The sequence below is a fragment of the Budorcas taxicolor genome, chromosome 23 (assembly GCF_023091745.1).
Source record: "Budorcas taxicolor isolate Tak-1 chromosome 23, Takin1.1, whole genome shotgun sequence".
NCBI classification, from domain to species: Eukaryota; Metazoa; Chordata; class Mammalia; order Artiodactyla; family Bovidae; genus Budorcas; species Budorcas taxicolor.
In genome coordinates, this window is record NC_068932.1 from 50,584,471 (window position 1) to 50,600,111 (window position 15,641).

General features: G+C 60.0%; 1 protein-coding gene and 1 non-coding gene across 2 annotated transcripts in view; one reads left to right on the plus strand and one right to left on the minus strand.

The window, feature by feature from the left end:
* Nucleotides 1-15,641, minus strand: part of CFAP46 (cilia and flagella associated protein 46) — a 96,783-nt gene that overhangs the window by 43,245 nt on the left and 37,897 nt on the right. Inside the window, exons 23-27 of the mRNA XM_052661027.1 lie at nucleotides 10,643-10,774; nucleotides 10,153-10,315; nucleotides 6,662-6,746; nucleotides 3,183-3,321; nucleotides 2,362-2,545 (exon numbers count right to left, since the gene is read on the minus strand). Coding sequence (XP_052516987.1) covers nucleotides 2,362-2,545; nucleotides 3,183-3,321; nucleotides 6,662-6,746; nucleotides 10,153-10,315; nucleotides 10,643-10,774 — 703 coding nt within the window. The remainder of the gene's footprint in view (nucleotides 1-2,361; nucleotides 2,546-3,182; nucleotides 3,322-6,661; nucleotides 6,747-10,152; nucleotides 10,316-10,642; nucleotides 10,775-15,641) is intronic.
* LOC128068119 (U6 spliceosomal RNA) lies at nucleotides 11,792-11,898 on the plus strand. The gene has a single exon (XR_008201465.1). It is a non-coding gene; the product is annotated as a U6 spliceosomal RNA (small nuclear RNA).

Consider the following 15,641-nt stretch of genomic DNA (forward strand, 5'->3'; position numbering starts at 1 on the left):
AAGGGCTCAGATGGGGCCTCAGAATGGCCGTGGTGGCCACTGGTGGCTTTGACAGGAGCTGTGCAAGGCAGGTGATGGGGGAAAGCGGCGTGGAAGGGAGAATGGTCATCGTTTCAACAGTGGAGCTGGGAAGACTGGGAGCCACAGACCAACAGACAGAGCAGGACCTCACGTCCCACCGGACGCAAGACTGGACTCCAGATGGAGCCAGGGCTTAGCCATGAGAGCTGCAGCCACGGCAGCCTTGCGGCAAAGGCGGAAAGCTTCAGGCCGAGGGTGGCAGTTCCGTTTGTCGGATACAAAGCTAAAGGCACAAGCGCCAGCAGCAGGAAAGATGCGTTAACTGGACTTCGTCACGATGATAGACTTTCGTGCTACAGATGACATCATCGAGAAAATGAGCAAGTAGCTGAAAAGACAGCCTACGGAACGACAGAAAATACTTACAAGTCATGTATCTGATGAGGGGCTTGCGTCCAAAACACACAAAGAATATCCACAACCCAACAATAAGTAAACGCTGGGCTGGAGGAAGCACAAGCTGGAATCAAGGTTGCCGGGAGAAACATCAATAACCTCACATATGCAGGTGACACCACCCTTATGGCAGAAAGTGAAGAAGAACTAAAGAGCCTCTTGATGAAAGTGAAAGAGGAGAGTGAAAAAGTTGGCTTAAAGCTCAACATTCAGAAGACGAAGATCATGGCATCTGGTCCCATCACTTCATGGCAAATAGATGGGGAAACAGTGGAAACAGTGCCTGACTTTATTTTGGCGGGCTCCAAAATCACTGCAGATGGTGACTGCAGCCATGAAATTAAAAGACACTTACTCCTTGGAAGGAAAGTTATGACCAACCTAAACAGCGTATTAAAAAGCAGAGACATTACTTTGTCAACAAACGTCGGTCTAGTCAAGGCTATGGTTTTTCCAGTAGTCATGTATGGATGTGAGAGTTGGACTGTGAAGAAAGCTGAGCACCAAACAATTGATGTATTTGAACTGTGGTGCTGGAGAAGACTCCTGAGAGTCCCTTGGACTGCAAGGAGATCCAACCAGTCCATCCTATAAGAAATCACTCCTACGTGTTCATTGGAAGGACTGATGGTAAAGCTGAAACTCCAATATCTTTGTCATGAGAAGGGCTGACTCATTTGAAAAGACCCTGATGCTGGGAAAGATTGAAGGCAGGAGTAGAAGGGGACGGCAGAGGATGAGATGGTTGGATGGCATCACTGACTCAATGGACATGAGTTTGAGTAAACTCCAGGAGTTGGTGATGGACAAGGAGGCCTGGTGTGCTGTGGTTCATGGGGTCGCAAAGAGTCGGACACGACTGAGGGACTGAACTGAACTGAATAATAAGTGGACAGATGACCAAATTTAAAAGTGTGCAAAGCATCTGACATTTCTCCAAAGACATGCAGGTGGCCAGCAAGGGCATGAAAGGATGCTTGCTATTAGTTGCTAGGGAAATACAAGTCATACCAGGATTCAAGTAGTTAGAGAGTCATCACGTGACCTGGCAGTCCGCTCCCAGGTATGTGCCCAAGAGAATAACTGTACATGCGTCTGTACAAACTCCTGCACACACATGTCACAGAGCTAGTAAGTGGGGGCAACACACAGGCCCAGGGCCACAACGTCCGTCCACAGGACAGAAGGCTGTCCAGCCGCTGGGAGCGAAGCCCTGATGTGTGCCTCCCCAGACGAGGCCCAGGGAGGGCGGCCAGATCCAGAGTACCTGCCGGCCTGCTCCCATCCTTGTGACCCTGGCTCCCTGGGGCTGGCGGGGAGGTGGGGAGGACAGGGTGCCAACCGACCTGGGGGTTGGGGATGCCAAAGTGTTCTGAAAAGGACTGAGACGGGGGCTGCACAGCTCTGCGAATTTATGAGAAGCCTGGCCAGTGGCGCCCACCTGGCCTCAGGAGCCCTGGCCTGGCTTTCAGGAGGTGCAGGGGCGCCCATGGGCCCTTGTTGGGGAGCCAGGCCTCTGCTTGACCACAGGAGCCTGTGCTTAGACCCTTTCCTGGGGGACACCCCAACCTGAGAGTGCTCAAATCGGGGCGCCTGCCCTTCCCCAGATCTCCAAGTGCGTCGAGAGGAGCCTGTGTCTTAGCTTCTGGGGGTGTGGGCTGCCCCCAAGGACCCCAAACTCTGCAGAGCCCTGTGTCCTCCCTGACCCGCTGGCCACCCCCCCACCTCCCCCTCACACCCGCAGCCTCCCTAGGACCACGTCCCTCGGGCAGGAGGACGGCGTCTCAGGCCTGGCTCTGCCCCCTGCCCCCTGCCCCACTCTCGTCCCGAGGTACCAGGCGCCTCCCCAGCCCAAGCGCCGGCCCCCAGCCACGCGCCGCTGACCTGCAGGGCCTGGATGGCGTTGTGGTAGCAGGTCAGCTCGCCGTGCATGCTCTTGGAGTTGAGGGCCAGGCGCTGCCACATGTGGGCCAGGTACTCCTCGCTCTGGTCCCTGAACTTCTGGATCTCCATCAGGAAGCTCTGGCCGAGCTTGGCCTTCACGATGACCATGTGTTTGAAGATCAGGCTGAAGAAACGTCAGGGAGACATTAATGCCTGAACTGAGCGGTAAAAGCCGCAAACATATAGAATGCACCGGAATGGACGTGTTTGTCCATGTTCCCACTTACAAAGACAAAACAAAACAAAAGCTGAGTATCTTGGAAATCGTGTGTTGCACTGTCTTATTAATTTATCATTTGTGTATGTTGGGTGTTAAATCCTTTCTCTTCTTGTGCTGAGTTCTTAGGAGGGAAATAAAACCACCAGAGGAAAGAGGAGAGTGAGGGCTGTGGGGGGAGGTACCCTGGGGGCTGCAGGGGAGGCACCCTGGGGGGCTGCGGGGGAGGCACCCTGGGGGCTGGGGAGGAGGCACCCTGGGGGGCTTCGGTGGGGGAGGCACTCTGGAGGACTGTGGGGTGGGCACCCTGGGGGGCTGTGGGGGAGGCACCCTGGGGGCTGGGGAGGAGGCACCCTGGGGGGCTGCGGGGGAGGCACCCTGGGGGCTGGGGAGGAGGCACCCTGGGGAGGGCTGTGGGGGGGAGGCACCCTGGGGGGCTTCGGTGGGGGAGGCACCCTGGGGGACTGTGGGGTGGGCACCCTGGGGAGGGCTGTGGAGGGCACCCTGGTGGGCTGTGGGGGGCTCCCTGGGGCTGGGCACTCACAGGCGGTGCGCCGTCCGCGGCAGCACCTGCATGGCCTCGTCCAGCACCTTGAGGCCGCCCTCCCAGTCGCCCTGGTCAGCGTGGCTGTGGAAGAGCAGCCCGTAGAGCGCGGCCCGCAGCGGTAGGTCGTCCTCGGTCCCTGCGGTGGGAGGGGGTGCTCAGGGGGCCCTGGGAACACCAGGGTGCCGGGTGACAGTCCTGGGAGCGGGGCACGAGCCGCTTGAGGAGACCCCACCCAGGCGTCCGCAGGACCAGGAGCCCCAGGAAGCACTGGGGACACAGCCGCCAAGGCCACCTGCCTCAGAGCCGGGCGCCCGGCAGGACCGCGTGTGCGTCTGGCCACCACGCGCTTGCAGTCTGACGCGCTTGCAGTCTGTGAGCCTCAGACACGCGCAGGGCTGCCCTGCAGGGCCAGCCTCGGGGCAAATGCTTCAGTCCTCATGGCGACCCCTGCCCTGCTGTCCCCCTCCCCACACAGCCTCATCTCCGCCAGGCGCCCCACTGCACCCTGCCTCTCCAGGCTTCCCCAGCCCTGCAGGCCCAGGGTGGAGGCTGGAACCCAGATCTCGTGCACCACTCACTCCAAACAGCACGGCACTGCCTGGGCCTCAGCCCCAGTCAGCCAGCCAGCCAGCCGGCCAGTCCGGTCAGTCAGTCAGTTCAGTCAGCCAGCCAGTTCAGTCACTCAGTCGTGTCCAACTCTTTGCGACCCCATGGACTGCAGCACGCCAGGCCTCCCTGTCCATCACCAACTCCCAGAGCTTCTTCAAACTCATGTCCATCAAGCAGGTGATGCCATCCAACCATCTCATCCTCTGTCGCCCCCTTCTCCTCCTGCCTTCAATCTTTCCCAGCATCAGGATCTTTTCAAATGAGTCAGCCCTTCACATCAGGTGGCCAAAGTATTGGAGTTTCAGCTTCATCAGTCCTTCCAATGAACACCCAGGACTGATCTCCTTTAGGATGGACTGGTTGGATCTCCTTGCAGTCCAAGGGACTCTCAAGAGTCTTCTCCAACACCACAGTTCAAAAGCATCAATTCTTTGGCACTCAGCTATTTTTATAGTCCAAAACTCATATCCATACATGACAACTGGAAGAACCATAGCCTTACTAGACGGACCTTTGTCGGCAAAGTAATGTCTCTGCTTTTTAATATGCTGTCTAGGTTGGTCACGGAGAAGGCAATGGCACCCCACTCCAGTACTCTCGCCTGGAAAATCCCATGGACGAAGGAGCCTGGTGGACTGCAGTCCATGGGGTCGCAGAGTCGGGCACGACTAAGCGACTTTACTTTCACTTTTCACTCTAATGCATTGGAGAAGGAAATGGCACCCCACTCCAGTGTTCTTGCCTGGAGAATCCCAGGGACGGGGGAGCCTGGTGGGCTGCCATCTATGGGGTCTCACAGAGTCGGACACAACTCAAGCGACTTAGCAGCAGCAGCAGCAGCTAGGCTGGTCATAGCTTTTCTTCCAAAGAGCAAGCGTCTTTTAATTTCATGACTGCAGTCACCATCTGCAGTGATTTTGGAGCCCCCCAAAATTAAGTCTGCCACTGTTTCCATTGTTTCCCCATCTATTTCCCCTGAACTGATAGGACCGGATGCCACGATCTTAGTTTTCTGAATGTTGAGTTTTCAGCCAACTTTTTCACTCTCCTCTTTCACTTTCATCAAAAGGCTCTTTAGTTCTTCACTTTCTGTCATAAGGGTGGTGTCACCTGCATATGTGAGGTTATTGATATTTCTCCCGGCAACCTTGATTCCAGCTTGTGCTTCCTCCAGTCCAGCGTTTCTCATGATGTACTCTGCATATAAGTTAAATAAGCAGGGTGACAATATAGAGCCTTGATGTACTCCTTTCCCAAGTTTGTACCAGTCTGTTACTCCATGTCCAGTTCTAATTAATGCTTCTTGACCTGCACACAGATTTCTCAGGAGGCAGGTCAGGTGGTCTGGTATTCCCATCTTTTTAAGAATCATCCACAATTTGTTGTGATCCACACAGTCAAAGGCTTTGGTGTAGTCAATAAAGCAATAAAGTGGCCTCAGCCCCACTGTCCATCAAAGCAGAGGCCCCACAGCCGGTCCCAGATGCTCAGGCTGTCCTGTTTTACATCAGTGACCATGTAGCTCTCTTTCCTGTGTTTGAATCACTATAGCAAAGGGGTGAACATGCCCAGGATCCTGCCGGCACGTCATCCAGCTACCGGCTAAGAGGACAGCAGCAACTCCCACCCCCCAGGCCCTGAGCTCCCCTCCCCTCTGCCCCTCCCGTCAGTGCTGGGACGGAATTCACAGGAGCAGCTGGATTTAGGCTCACGATCAGATAAGCTGGTCGACAGCTGACACGCAAGAACCATGTGGGTTCTCCTCACACCTCAGCCAGCGCAACGTGGAGCCACACGCTTGAGCCATAGGGCTCCTCACAGTCAGGCTATTTGTTACTGCAGCTCAGCATCTCCTAACCTGACCAGTGCAACTACCCAGGCATCACAGACAGAAATGTACCATTCAGCTGCCAAGCCGGATGCAAATTCCTTCCCAGTGTTCACTCTTTAACTTCCTGCATTTCTCATTCTTCTCTCGTCATTTAAATTCTCACGTAGCTGAAAGTGTGCCTTTTTGACCACTCTAAACTTTAGGAAGTAATCTTTCCTCAAGACACTGCTTTGCTCAATTCCAGTTTCTCGTTTTCCCTATAGTTTGAATTTTTACAGCTGCTAACACTGTAGCCATCGGACGCATATCTCAGCAATGGAGTACAGTGTAGCCGGGGCGCCGGGTGCGCCAGGGGGTACAGGCTCCCCACAGCCCGGCTCCTCGCAGGTCCCGAGCGTCTGGGCTGCCGTCTGCGTCTCCCCCGGCCGCACCAGCAAACGGTCCGAACTGCTGGGTCTAGAGCTCAGCTTAATGATTATATACAGGCACACTCTCGTTCACTATTTTAAATCAGAGTTTCTCTCTCACAGACTCTGCAGTGCCTGAGGGAGCGGCTGCTGCTCGAATCCACGTGTTCGGCCTTCCCAGTGTGCACCTCGGCCCCTGCGCTGACAAGGACGGGCTACTCTATGTTTTAGCAGATAGTCATCTTATCTTAGAAATAAATCATAGCGTATTTACTGTCTTAAGACCACTTTTTCCCGCAGAAATGTATCTCCACGTTTCTATGGCTATAGACGTGTGAGGTACCTGCCACAATAAGCCAGAGAGCAGCCCTCAGGGCTTGGTTTCCTTGTGAGCACAGTGGGGGTTCCTGGTTGTTTGCAGGGCCCGCTCCGTGCCCACCCTGTGTTCAGCGCTGGACTGGCACCACCTGTGCTCGCAGCTGCGGCTGTGCCAGCTCTACAGAGGCTGCGGAAGCGTCTGAAGGCACGCGCACTTCCCGGCCTGCACGCGCACTTCCTGGCCCGCACGCGCACTTCCCGGCCCGCACGCGCACTTCCCAGCCTGCACGCGCACTTCCCGGCCCGCACACCTGGGAGGAAGCTCCCTTCCGTCATCCCTCCGCTTTGGAAGTCGGCCGTGGGCCACTGGTGCAGAAGCAGCGTTCCCCCTTTCTCCTGAAGTAAAAACAGATTAACGACACAGACGTCAAAGCTTCAATTTATTATTTCATCAGTTTGCTTTTCATTTGGCTCCATATCGAATTATGGAAATCACAGCTAAACCTCTGAAATACTAAGTCCCAAGAAGTGGAATCCCATTTTGCTCCAGTTCAAGGTTCACTGACTTAGAACCAAAGCACACACAGGCGCACACACACATGCACAGACTAGCCCCTCAACATAGCTTATGGCTTTTAACGGCACAAAGCATCCGAGGCAGCCTTACAGCTTTGAATCAACGGGATCAACAGCACATCAGGAAAACTTAACGGGACACGATAAAAGCAGGGCTCAGGGGAAGATCACTGCTGTAAATGCCAGTATTGAGAAAGAAGACAGACCTCAAGCCAACCATCTAACTTTACACCTTAAGGAATGTGGGGGGGAAAAGCTAAATCCAAAGGTGGAGGTGGTTATTAAATACAGAGCCCAGAAAATAACAGGAAAAACAACGCAAGGTCATCAAAACGGACAGACCTCTAGCCAGACCGACAGAGAAAGAAAGAAGGCCCGAGGAACTAAAACCAGAAACGGAGGGGGAAGCAACAGTCTCAGCCCTACAGTGACAGAAAGAACCGCCGTATCAACAGCCCACCAATCGGTTAGCAACTCTATTCCAACAACCTAGACAACGTAAAAGAAACAGGGAAATCCCTCCAAACGCTCAAATCGCCCAAGCTGACTCAGGAAGAAACAAAAAATTTCAACAAACTTCTAACAGTAAAGTCTGAATCAGTAATCAGAAACCTCCCAATAAAGAAAATTCTTCGACAAGATGGCTTCATGGGTGAATTCTACCAAACGTTTTGAAAAAGAACCCCACTGACCCTTCTCAATTCTTCAAGAAACTGAAGAGGAGGGAACAGCTCTTAACTCACTCTATGAGACCAGCATTACTTTGACAGGGGGTCCAGATAAAGACATCACAAGAAAAGAAAATGATAGATGAATATCCTTTATGAATATAGAGGCAGAAATTCTCAACAAAACATGCTGCCGAATCGCAAATTGAATCCAACAATACGGTAAAACACTGTCCACCATGACCACGTGAGCCGCATCCCAGGAACACGGGGTAGTCCCACATAAAGAAGGCGTCGTATTAACACCAGGGATAAAGGAGAAAGCCACACAGTCCTCTCAGCTGGTGGCGCAAAGGCGCTTGTCTGACAACACCCAAAACCAGCCCATCCCGTCTCCCGGAAAACCAGGAGTAGGGGAAAGCCCTCAGCGCGATGAAGCTCCGAGGAAGTCACCGCCAGCGAGGCGCGCAGGGCGGCCCCGAAGCCGTCGCCTGGGCAGCGGGGAGGCTGCGCCGCGGGGCCTCCCTGCGCGGCCCGCGCCCCCGGCCCGCCGCCTCCGCGCCCTCGCTCCGCCGCGCCCGCCTGCCGCGCCCGCCGCGCCCGCCTGCCGCGCCCGCCGCGCCCGCCTGCCGCGCCCGCCGCGCCCGCCTGCCGCGCCCGCCGCGCCCGCCCCGCCCCGCCCCGCCCGCCCCGCCCCGCCCCGCCTGCCCCGCCCCGCCCCGCCCCGCCTGCCCCGCCCCGCCCCGCCCGCCCCGCCTGCCCCGCCCCGCCCCGCCTGCCCCGCCCCGCCCCGCCCCGCCTGCCCCGCCGCGCCCCGCCCCGCCCCGCCGCGCCCCGCCCCGCCGCGCCCCGCCTGCCCCGCCGCGCCCCGCCTGCCCCGCCGCGCCCCGCCCGCCCCGCCCGCCTGCCCCGCCCCGCCGCGCCCGCCCGCCCGCCTGCCCCGCCGCGCCCCGCCTGCCCCGCCGCGCCCCGCCCGCCCCGCCCGCCTGCCCCGCCCCGCCGCGCCCGCCCGCCCGCCTGCCCCGCCGCGCCCCGCCTGCCCCGCCGCGCCCCGCCCGCCCCGCCCGCCTGCCCCGCCCCGCCGCGCCCCGCCCCGCCGCGCCCGCCTCTCCGCCCGCCCCGCCCCGCCCCGCCCCGCCCCGCCGCGCCCGCCCCGCCCCGCCGCGCCCGCCCCGCCCCGCCGCGCCCCGCCCCGCCGCGCCCGCCTCTCCGCCCGCCCCGCCCGCCCCGCCCCGCCCCGCCCCGCCCCGCCCCGCCGCGCCCGCCCCGCCCCGCCGCGCCCGCCCCGCCCCGCCCCGCCGCGCCCGCCTCTCCGCCCGCCCCGCCCGCCCCGCCCGCCCCGCCGCGCCCGCCCCGCCGCGCCCGCCTCTCCGCCTGCCCCGCCTGCCCCGCCTCTCCGCCTGCCCCGCCCGCCCCGCCCGCCCCGCCGCGCCCGCCTCTCCGCCCGCCCCGCCCGCCGCGCCCGCCCCGCCGCGCCCGCCCGCCCCGCCCGCCCCGCCGCGCCCGCCTCTCCGCCCGCCCCGCCGCCGCGCCCGCCCCGCCCCGCCCCGCCGCGCCCGCCCCGCCCCGCCCCGCCGCGCCCGCCCCGCCCCGCCCCGCCGCGCCCGCCTCTCCGCCCGCCGCGCCCGCCCCGCCCCGCCCCGCCCCGCCCCGCCCCGCCCCGCCGCGCCCGCCCCGCCCCGCCGCGCCCGCCCCGCCCCGCCGCGCCCGCCCCGCCCCGCCCCGCCCGCCCCGCCGCCGCGCCCGCCCCGCCCCGCCCCGCCCCGCCCCGCCGCGCCCGCCCCGCCCCGCCCCGCCGCGCCCGCCTCTCCGCCCGCCCCGCCGCGCCCGCCCCGCCGCGCCCGCCTCTCCGCCTGCCCCGCCTGCCCCGCCTCTCCGCCTGCCCCGCCCGCCCCGCCCGCCCCGCCGCGCCCGCCTCTCCGCCCGCCCCGCCCGCCCGCCCCGCCCGCCCCGCCGCGCCCGCCTCTCCGCCCGCCCCGCCGCCGCGCCCGCCCCGCCCCGCCCCGCCGCGCCCGCCTCTCCGCCCGCCCCGCCCGCCCCGCCCCGCCCCGCCCCGCCGCGCCCGCCCCGCCCGCCCCGCCCGCCCCGCCGCGCCCGCCTCTCCGCCTGCCCCGCCCGCCCCGCCGCGCCCGCCTCTCCGCCTGCCCCGCCCGCCCCGCCGCGCCCGCCCCGCCCCGCCCCGCCGCGCCCGCCTCTCCGCCCGCCGCGCCCGCCCCGCCCGCCCCGCCGCGCCCGCCCCGCCCGCCCCGCCGCGCCCGCCCCGCCCGCCCCGCCGCGCCCGCCTCTCCGCCCGCCCCGCCCGCCCCGCCGCGCCCGCCTCTCCGCCCGCCCCGCCCGCCCCGCCCCGCCCCGCCGCGCCCGCCTCTCCGCCTGCCCCGCCCGCCCCGCCCGCCTGCCCCGCCCCGCCCCGCCGCCCCGCCCCGCCGCCCCGCCCCGCCGCCCCGCCCGCCCCGCCCCGCCCCGCCCGCCCCGCCCCGCCCCGCCGCCCCGCCCGCCCCGCCTGCCCCGCCCCGCCCCGCCCCGCCCCGCCCCGCCCCGCCTCCCCGCGGCGCCGGCACCTGCTTCCGGGCCTCCGTCTTGTTGACGATGCCGATGAGCCTCTGGGTGGCGCTCTTGCACTCCCTCCGGCCGCCGGCGGAGGCCAGCAGCGGGAGCCAGGTGTTCCAGCAGTGCCGGGCGGCCAGCATCACCAGGGCGCTGCTCCCTGCGACGCCTGCAAACCTGCGGGGAAGGCCTGGCCTCGACTGGCGCTGGGCGTGGGGGCCCAGGTCAGCTCCGCAGGGCCTGGACGGGCTCCTCCCGGCAGTCGTGCCGTGACCACGCACCACCCTCCGCCCCCAGTTTCTTGGGCCCATGCCAGTTCAGCCGCTCACGCTGCCCGGGACCCTGGGGGTGGACTGGGGATCGCTGCACGGGGCAGGAGATGACCCTGGCCACAGGGCCCTCGGGGAGGGGCGGACCCTGGGGACAGTGCCCGCGGAGCACCATTCGGCCGTGGTACCCAGCATCTCCACCCGCGGCGACTGGCCCTCGAGAGCCGAGGCGCACCTGGCGCTCTCGATGAAGGCCTTGGCGGCCGCCAGGCGCAGCTGCTTCCGCCCCTTGAGGTTTTCGATGATGCTCCTGCCCTGGATGCAGGCCACCGAGCTCAGCATCTCCGCCAGCAGCTGAACCTCCACCCTGGAGACAGACCAGCGCCTCGGCTCGCAGGAGGCTCCACGGGGAGGAAGGTGCTGCAGAAGGGGAGGGCCCCAGGAGCCGCCTGGTGGGGGAGGATGCTGGGGGCGTCCAGAGTTAGCCGTGAACCTCCCAGAACCAGAACTAACCTCTGACTCCAGCCAACCCGCAGAGCCATGAGACAGAATCACAATGTCTGAATGACTACTTTGTCGGATGTCTTGCAAGACAATGTGAAAGGAAGGAGGCCCCGCGCCAGGCGAGGTCCCTGTCCCCAGTGCCGCAGAGCACGACTTGCTCAGCGGCCTTCGCTCTGCGCTGAGAACTGAGAGCCTACAGTTCAGACTCTGCAACGTCAGGTGCCAGGAGCGCTCTCCTCTCAGCGGCTCGTGCACTCACAAGACGTGCATTCCTGCAGCTTGGCCTGGGGGCACCAGACTCACTCCAGGAGAAAAGCACTGGTTCCTGGGGAGACCCACCTCCCCATGGCCGGGACACCCCGAAGCCAGGGACCTGAATGCAGGAGCCGCCAGCCGGCCACCCTGTCCATCAGGAGTCCAGGGGAGAAAGAGGCTGTTCCTCGGCCTGCAAGGATCAGGGTCTGCAGGGCCCGGTCAAGTCCACTCTAGGGATGAATGGCGAGCTGGCTCCGTCCCCCGGGAGGTGGGGGAAAGCCCGCCCGAGTGGGCCTTGGCGTCCTGGAGACCTGAAGACCAGGACAGGGTCCTTGGGGAGAGTCTGTCAAGGACAGTTGGGTGACCTGCCACTGGAGGAGAATGTTGAAATCTATAGCTGTAACTGTGACTGTGTCTAATTCTTTGACTTTTGAAGCTCTGCCGTTGAGTATATACACACTTAGGATTTTACATTTTCTTGCTGATTGAACCTTTTCCCTGATCACACTTCCTACAGCCCCACCAGTGCTCTTATACACGAGGCCAGCAGAGTCCATCTTCTGCCCCCTTAAACTATTCCTCCATGTCTTTGTATTTGGAGGGTCTCTCTTGAAAATGGCTTCCAGTGCTTGCTTCAGCAGCACATATACTAAAATTGGAACGATACAGAGAAGATTAGCATGGCTCCTGCGCAAGGATGACACGCAAATTCGTGAAGCGTTCCATATTTTTGGAACGCATGTAAGAATTAACGATTTTAAAATTAAAAAAATAAAAAACTAAAAAAAAAAATAAATAAAAGAAAAGAAAAAAGAAAAAAGAAAATGGCTTCCAGTTGGGTCTTGCTTTTTGTGTCCAGTGGGACAGCCTCTGCATTCTCCCTGGAGTGCTGGTCTGCTCTCTTAACCCCTTTGCTGACGCCATCAGGCGCAGGCTTCCGCCTTGCTGTCTTCCTTTTGTCTCGTGTGTCCTGTTTCTTTCCTCCCCCTTTTGGATTAATTGAATATTTTTTAGTATCCAACTTTCTCTCGCCATTGGGTTTTCCATTATAAGCCTTGGTTTTCTTCTGTTTGTAGTACTTGCCTAGTGATCACCTTCACGGATCACAGTCTGGTTAACTGACGTCACGTCACTGCACGGATGACAGGAGGCCACCACACGCGTGTGTCTCTCCAGCTCACCCTCTGTGTAGCCACCGTCACACACTTTACTTCCACATCTCTCAGTAATCTCATAGCACAATGTACGTTTGTTTTCAAACAGCGTGCGCCTTTTAAGGGCTTCCCAGGTGGTGCTAGTGGTAAAGAGCCTGCCTGCCAGTGCAGGAGGTGTAAGAGATGCGGGGTTGGTCCCTGGGTCGGGAGGATCCCCTGGAGGAGGGCATGGCAACCCACCCCAGTCTTCTTGCCTGGAGAGTCCCCATGGGCAGAGGAGCCTGGTGGGCTACAGTCCACGGGGTCACAGAGAGTCAGACACGACGGAGCGGCTGAGCACAGCACACAGTGCAGCGTCTTTTAAGGAACTGAAGGGGCAAGAGCTGTGCACACTCAGCAGCACGCCCGCCACTCAGGCGATTGCCGCTGCTTCCCGAGCGGACTCTCCGTCAGGGACCACCCCGCGTCAGGCAGGACAGCCTCCCGAGCACATGTGCTGCGCGTCGGCTCTTCTGGGGATGGAGTCCCTCAGTTTTAATTAATCTAAAAGGTCTTGATTTTGCCTTCATTTACTGAAGACTATTTTAGGTGGACATAGAGTTCTAGATCAACCAGGCTTTTTCTTTCTTACCACTCACGATGGGCCGCATGGCTCCCGATGAGAACTTGGACCTCATCCGTGTGGGGGATGTGTCTGCTTCCCTTCAGGGTTTTCCTGTCGCCTCTGAGTGTGTAGTCCAGCGATTTGACGACAATAAATACAGGTGCGGTTTCCTTTATATGTTGATCCTGCCTGGGGTTCACTGAAAATCCTGGATCTCTATGTTGATGTCTTTAATTCAGTTTGAGACAATTTCCACCTTGCTCTCTGGCCTCTGACCTTCCAAGACCCCACCTGCACTTGTGCGGCTGCAGCCGCCTCCCCCAAAGGCGCTGCTCCTGTTCTTCACGCCTTCCCTCCTGCGCTTCAGTTTCCATCGTCTGCTGGCCAGTGTCCGGGCCCTCCCACTGATGGGTCCACGTCAGAGATCATACTCGTCACTTCTAGAATTTTCCCCAGTTCTTTATTATAGTTCCCATTTCTTTGTTGAAATTCCCCGCCTATACACTAATTTGTCTATGAAAATCCTTTCTTTCTTGTATTTATAATCATGGTTTTAAGCCCATTGTCTGCTGACTCCAACACCCGTGTCACGTCTGAGCCTGCTCTGCTTTTTCTCCTGGGCCACACGTTTTTCATTTTTCCACATGTCTAGCGACCTTTGCTGCTATGCTGGGCAGTGGGGGTGGGGGCTGTTTTGCTCAGAGCATGGCTGAGATAGCCTCCTTTAAAGGGAGACTGGGTTCCACTCTGGCAGCCGGCAGCCAGTGAATTTCCTTGTGACTCATCCTTATCCGACTGAGATCTGGGTCGGGCTTTAGGGCACGTCTTCAGAGCCCTTAGACCCCTGCCCCTCAGGCCTGCTCTTCCTGATACGAGAGGTTCAGTGGACGCTCCCTGACTCCTGGGTCGGCACAGGAACGCCCTCATCTCTGCCACTTGCTTCTGCCAGGCATGCATCGCGCCTTCTCGCCCCAGGAGCCTCCTCCCGCCTCGCGTCCTGTGGCGTCCAGCTGCCCCGGCAGCCCCCGGCTTTGATCTCCGGCCCCCTCGACTGTTTCTCCTCTCGGGGCTCCTCCGCCTCCCTGCCCCAGGCAGAGGCTGCATGTGCGGTTCACGTCTGAGGGTCTCTTCCTGCAGGAAGCGCTGCCTTGGGCCATCTGCTGGCCAGTGTCTGGAAACAGACGCTTCCTGTATTTTATCAAGTTTTACAATTTTAATAGCACAAGCTTCGGAGAAGGCGATGGCACCCCACTCCAGTACTCTCGCCTGGAAAATCCCATGGACAGAGGAGCCTGGTGGGCTGCGGTCCATGGGGTAGCGAAGAGTCGGACACGACTGAGCGACTTCCCTTTCACTTTTCACTTTCGTGCATTGGAGAAGGAAACGGCAATCCACTCCAGTGTTCTCGCCTGGAGAGTCCCAGGGACAGGGGAGCCTGGTGGGCTGCCGTCTGTGGGGTCGCACAGAGTCGGACACGACTGAGCGACTCGGCAGCAGCAGCACAATCATATGAGTGTCATGGCTAGAACTGCAGAAAAAGTGACTCATATCCATATATAAAGACCCAGCAGTGATGATGAGCATGTTAACTAAAAATGCCAAACCAAGTAGGAAGGTGACCTCTGTTGGTTTACTTTAGGGATCGGTGTGAAGCTTATATTTTACATTAATAGTATAAACATGAAACGGATTCTGGTAATTGCAGACTTGCCCTGGGGGAGGGCATGGCAACGCACTCCAGTACTCTTGCCTGGAGAATCCCATGGACAAAGGAGCCTGGCGGGCTGCCGTCCACGGGGTCGCAAAGAGCACAGCCACATGAGCTCCACCGTGTGTCACGCGTCCACGCAAGAATGCTAGGTGACTAGCAACAGCACTATTTTCCACCAAGATCTGAAACCCATTTGCACTATTGTTGTGAAATGCTATCATAAACATTACTCTGTGACCAATTCCACATTGTTTATATAACTTGCAAAATAGAAAAAAAATAGCATAAAAATTTGAAATGTGTATATGCATGTGTGTGTGTGTGTGTGTGTGTGTGTGTATATATATATATATATATATATATATATATTAAGGTGACTCATTTGCAGGACATGCCACAGGGCTGAAGCTGACTGGGGATCTTGCTGACTAGGGCCAGGGGCAGGGCTTTGAGCGGCCAGCAGGGCCATATGAAGTGTGGCACGCCCTTTAGAGATCGCTGGCCTCTGCCTCTCCAGCCTCTCAGCGCCCAGCTCCAGGCCTGCACACAGCCTGTGCGCAGTGTGGGTGAGAGAGGGGCTAGCCCATGGTCAAGCCCCGGGAGGGGCGGCCCCACTGGGTGCAGTGACACCGACCGCCACGAGAGGGCAGCAGTAGTCTACAAATGAGTTCTCAAAGGTCACGTGAAAACCAAGCTTCCAGTCTCATTGGACCTGCCCTTTATTGCCATATGTAAACATCTATATTTAGAGCCTAGTTTATCGGGCCAGGAGTTGCTGTTTTAAAATAAAACTCGATTTAAGGATCACTGGTGAAACAAAGGTGGACGGGCGCCCCCCACTCTGGGCCTTGGGAAGCTCTGCTGTGCCTGCCGCAAGCAGTGACGTCAGCCTCATCAATCTCCGAAGACATCGCAGCGCTGACTTCTCGCAGCTGTTTCTTTCTTTCAAAATTAGCTTCTGAGTTTTTATCAAGGTGGCACCTACTACGTGGTTAAGAACGCTCCA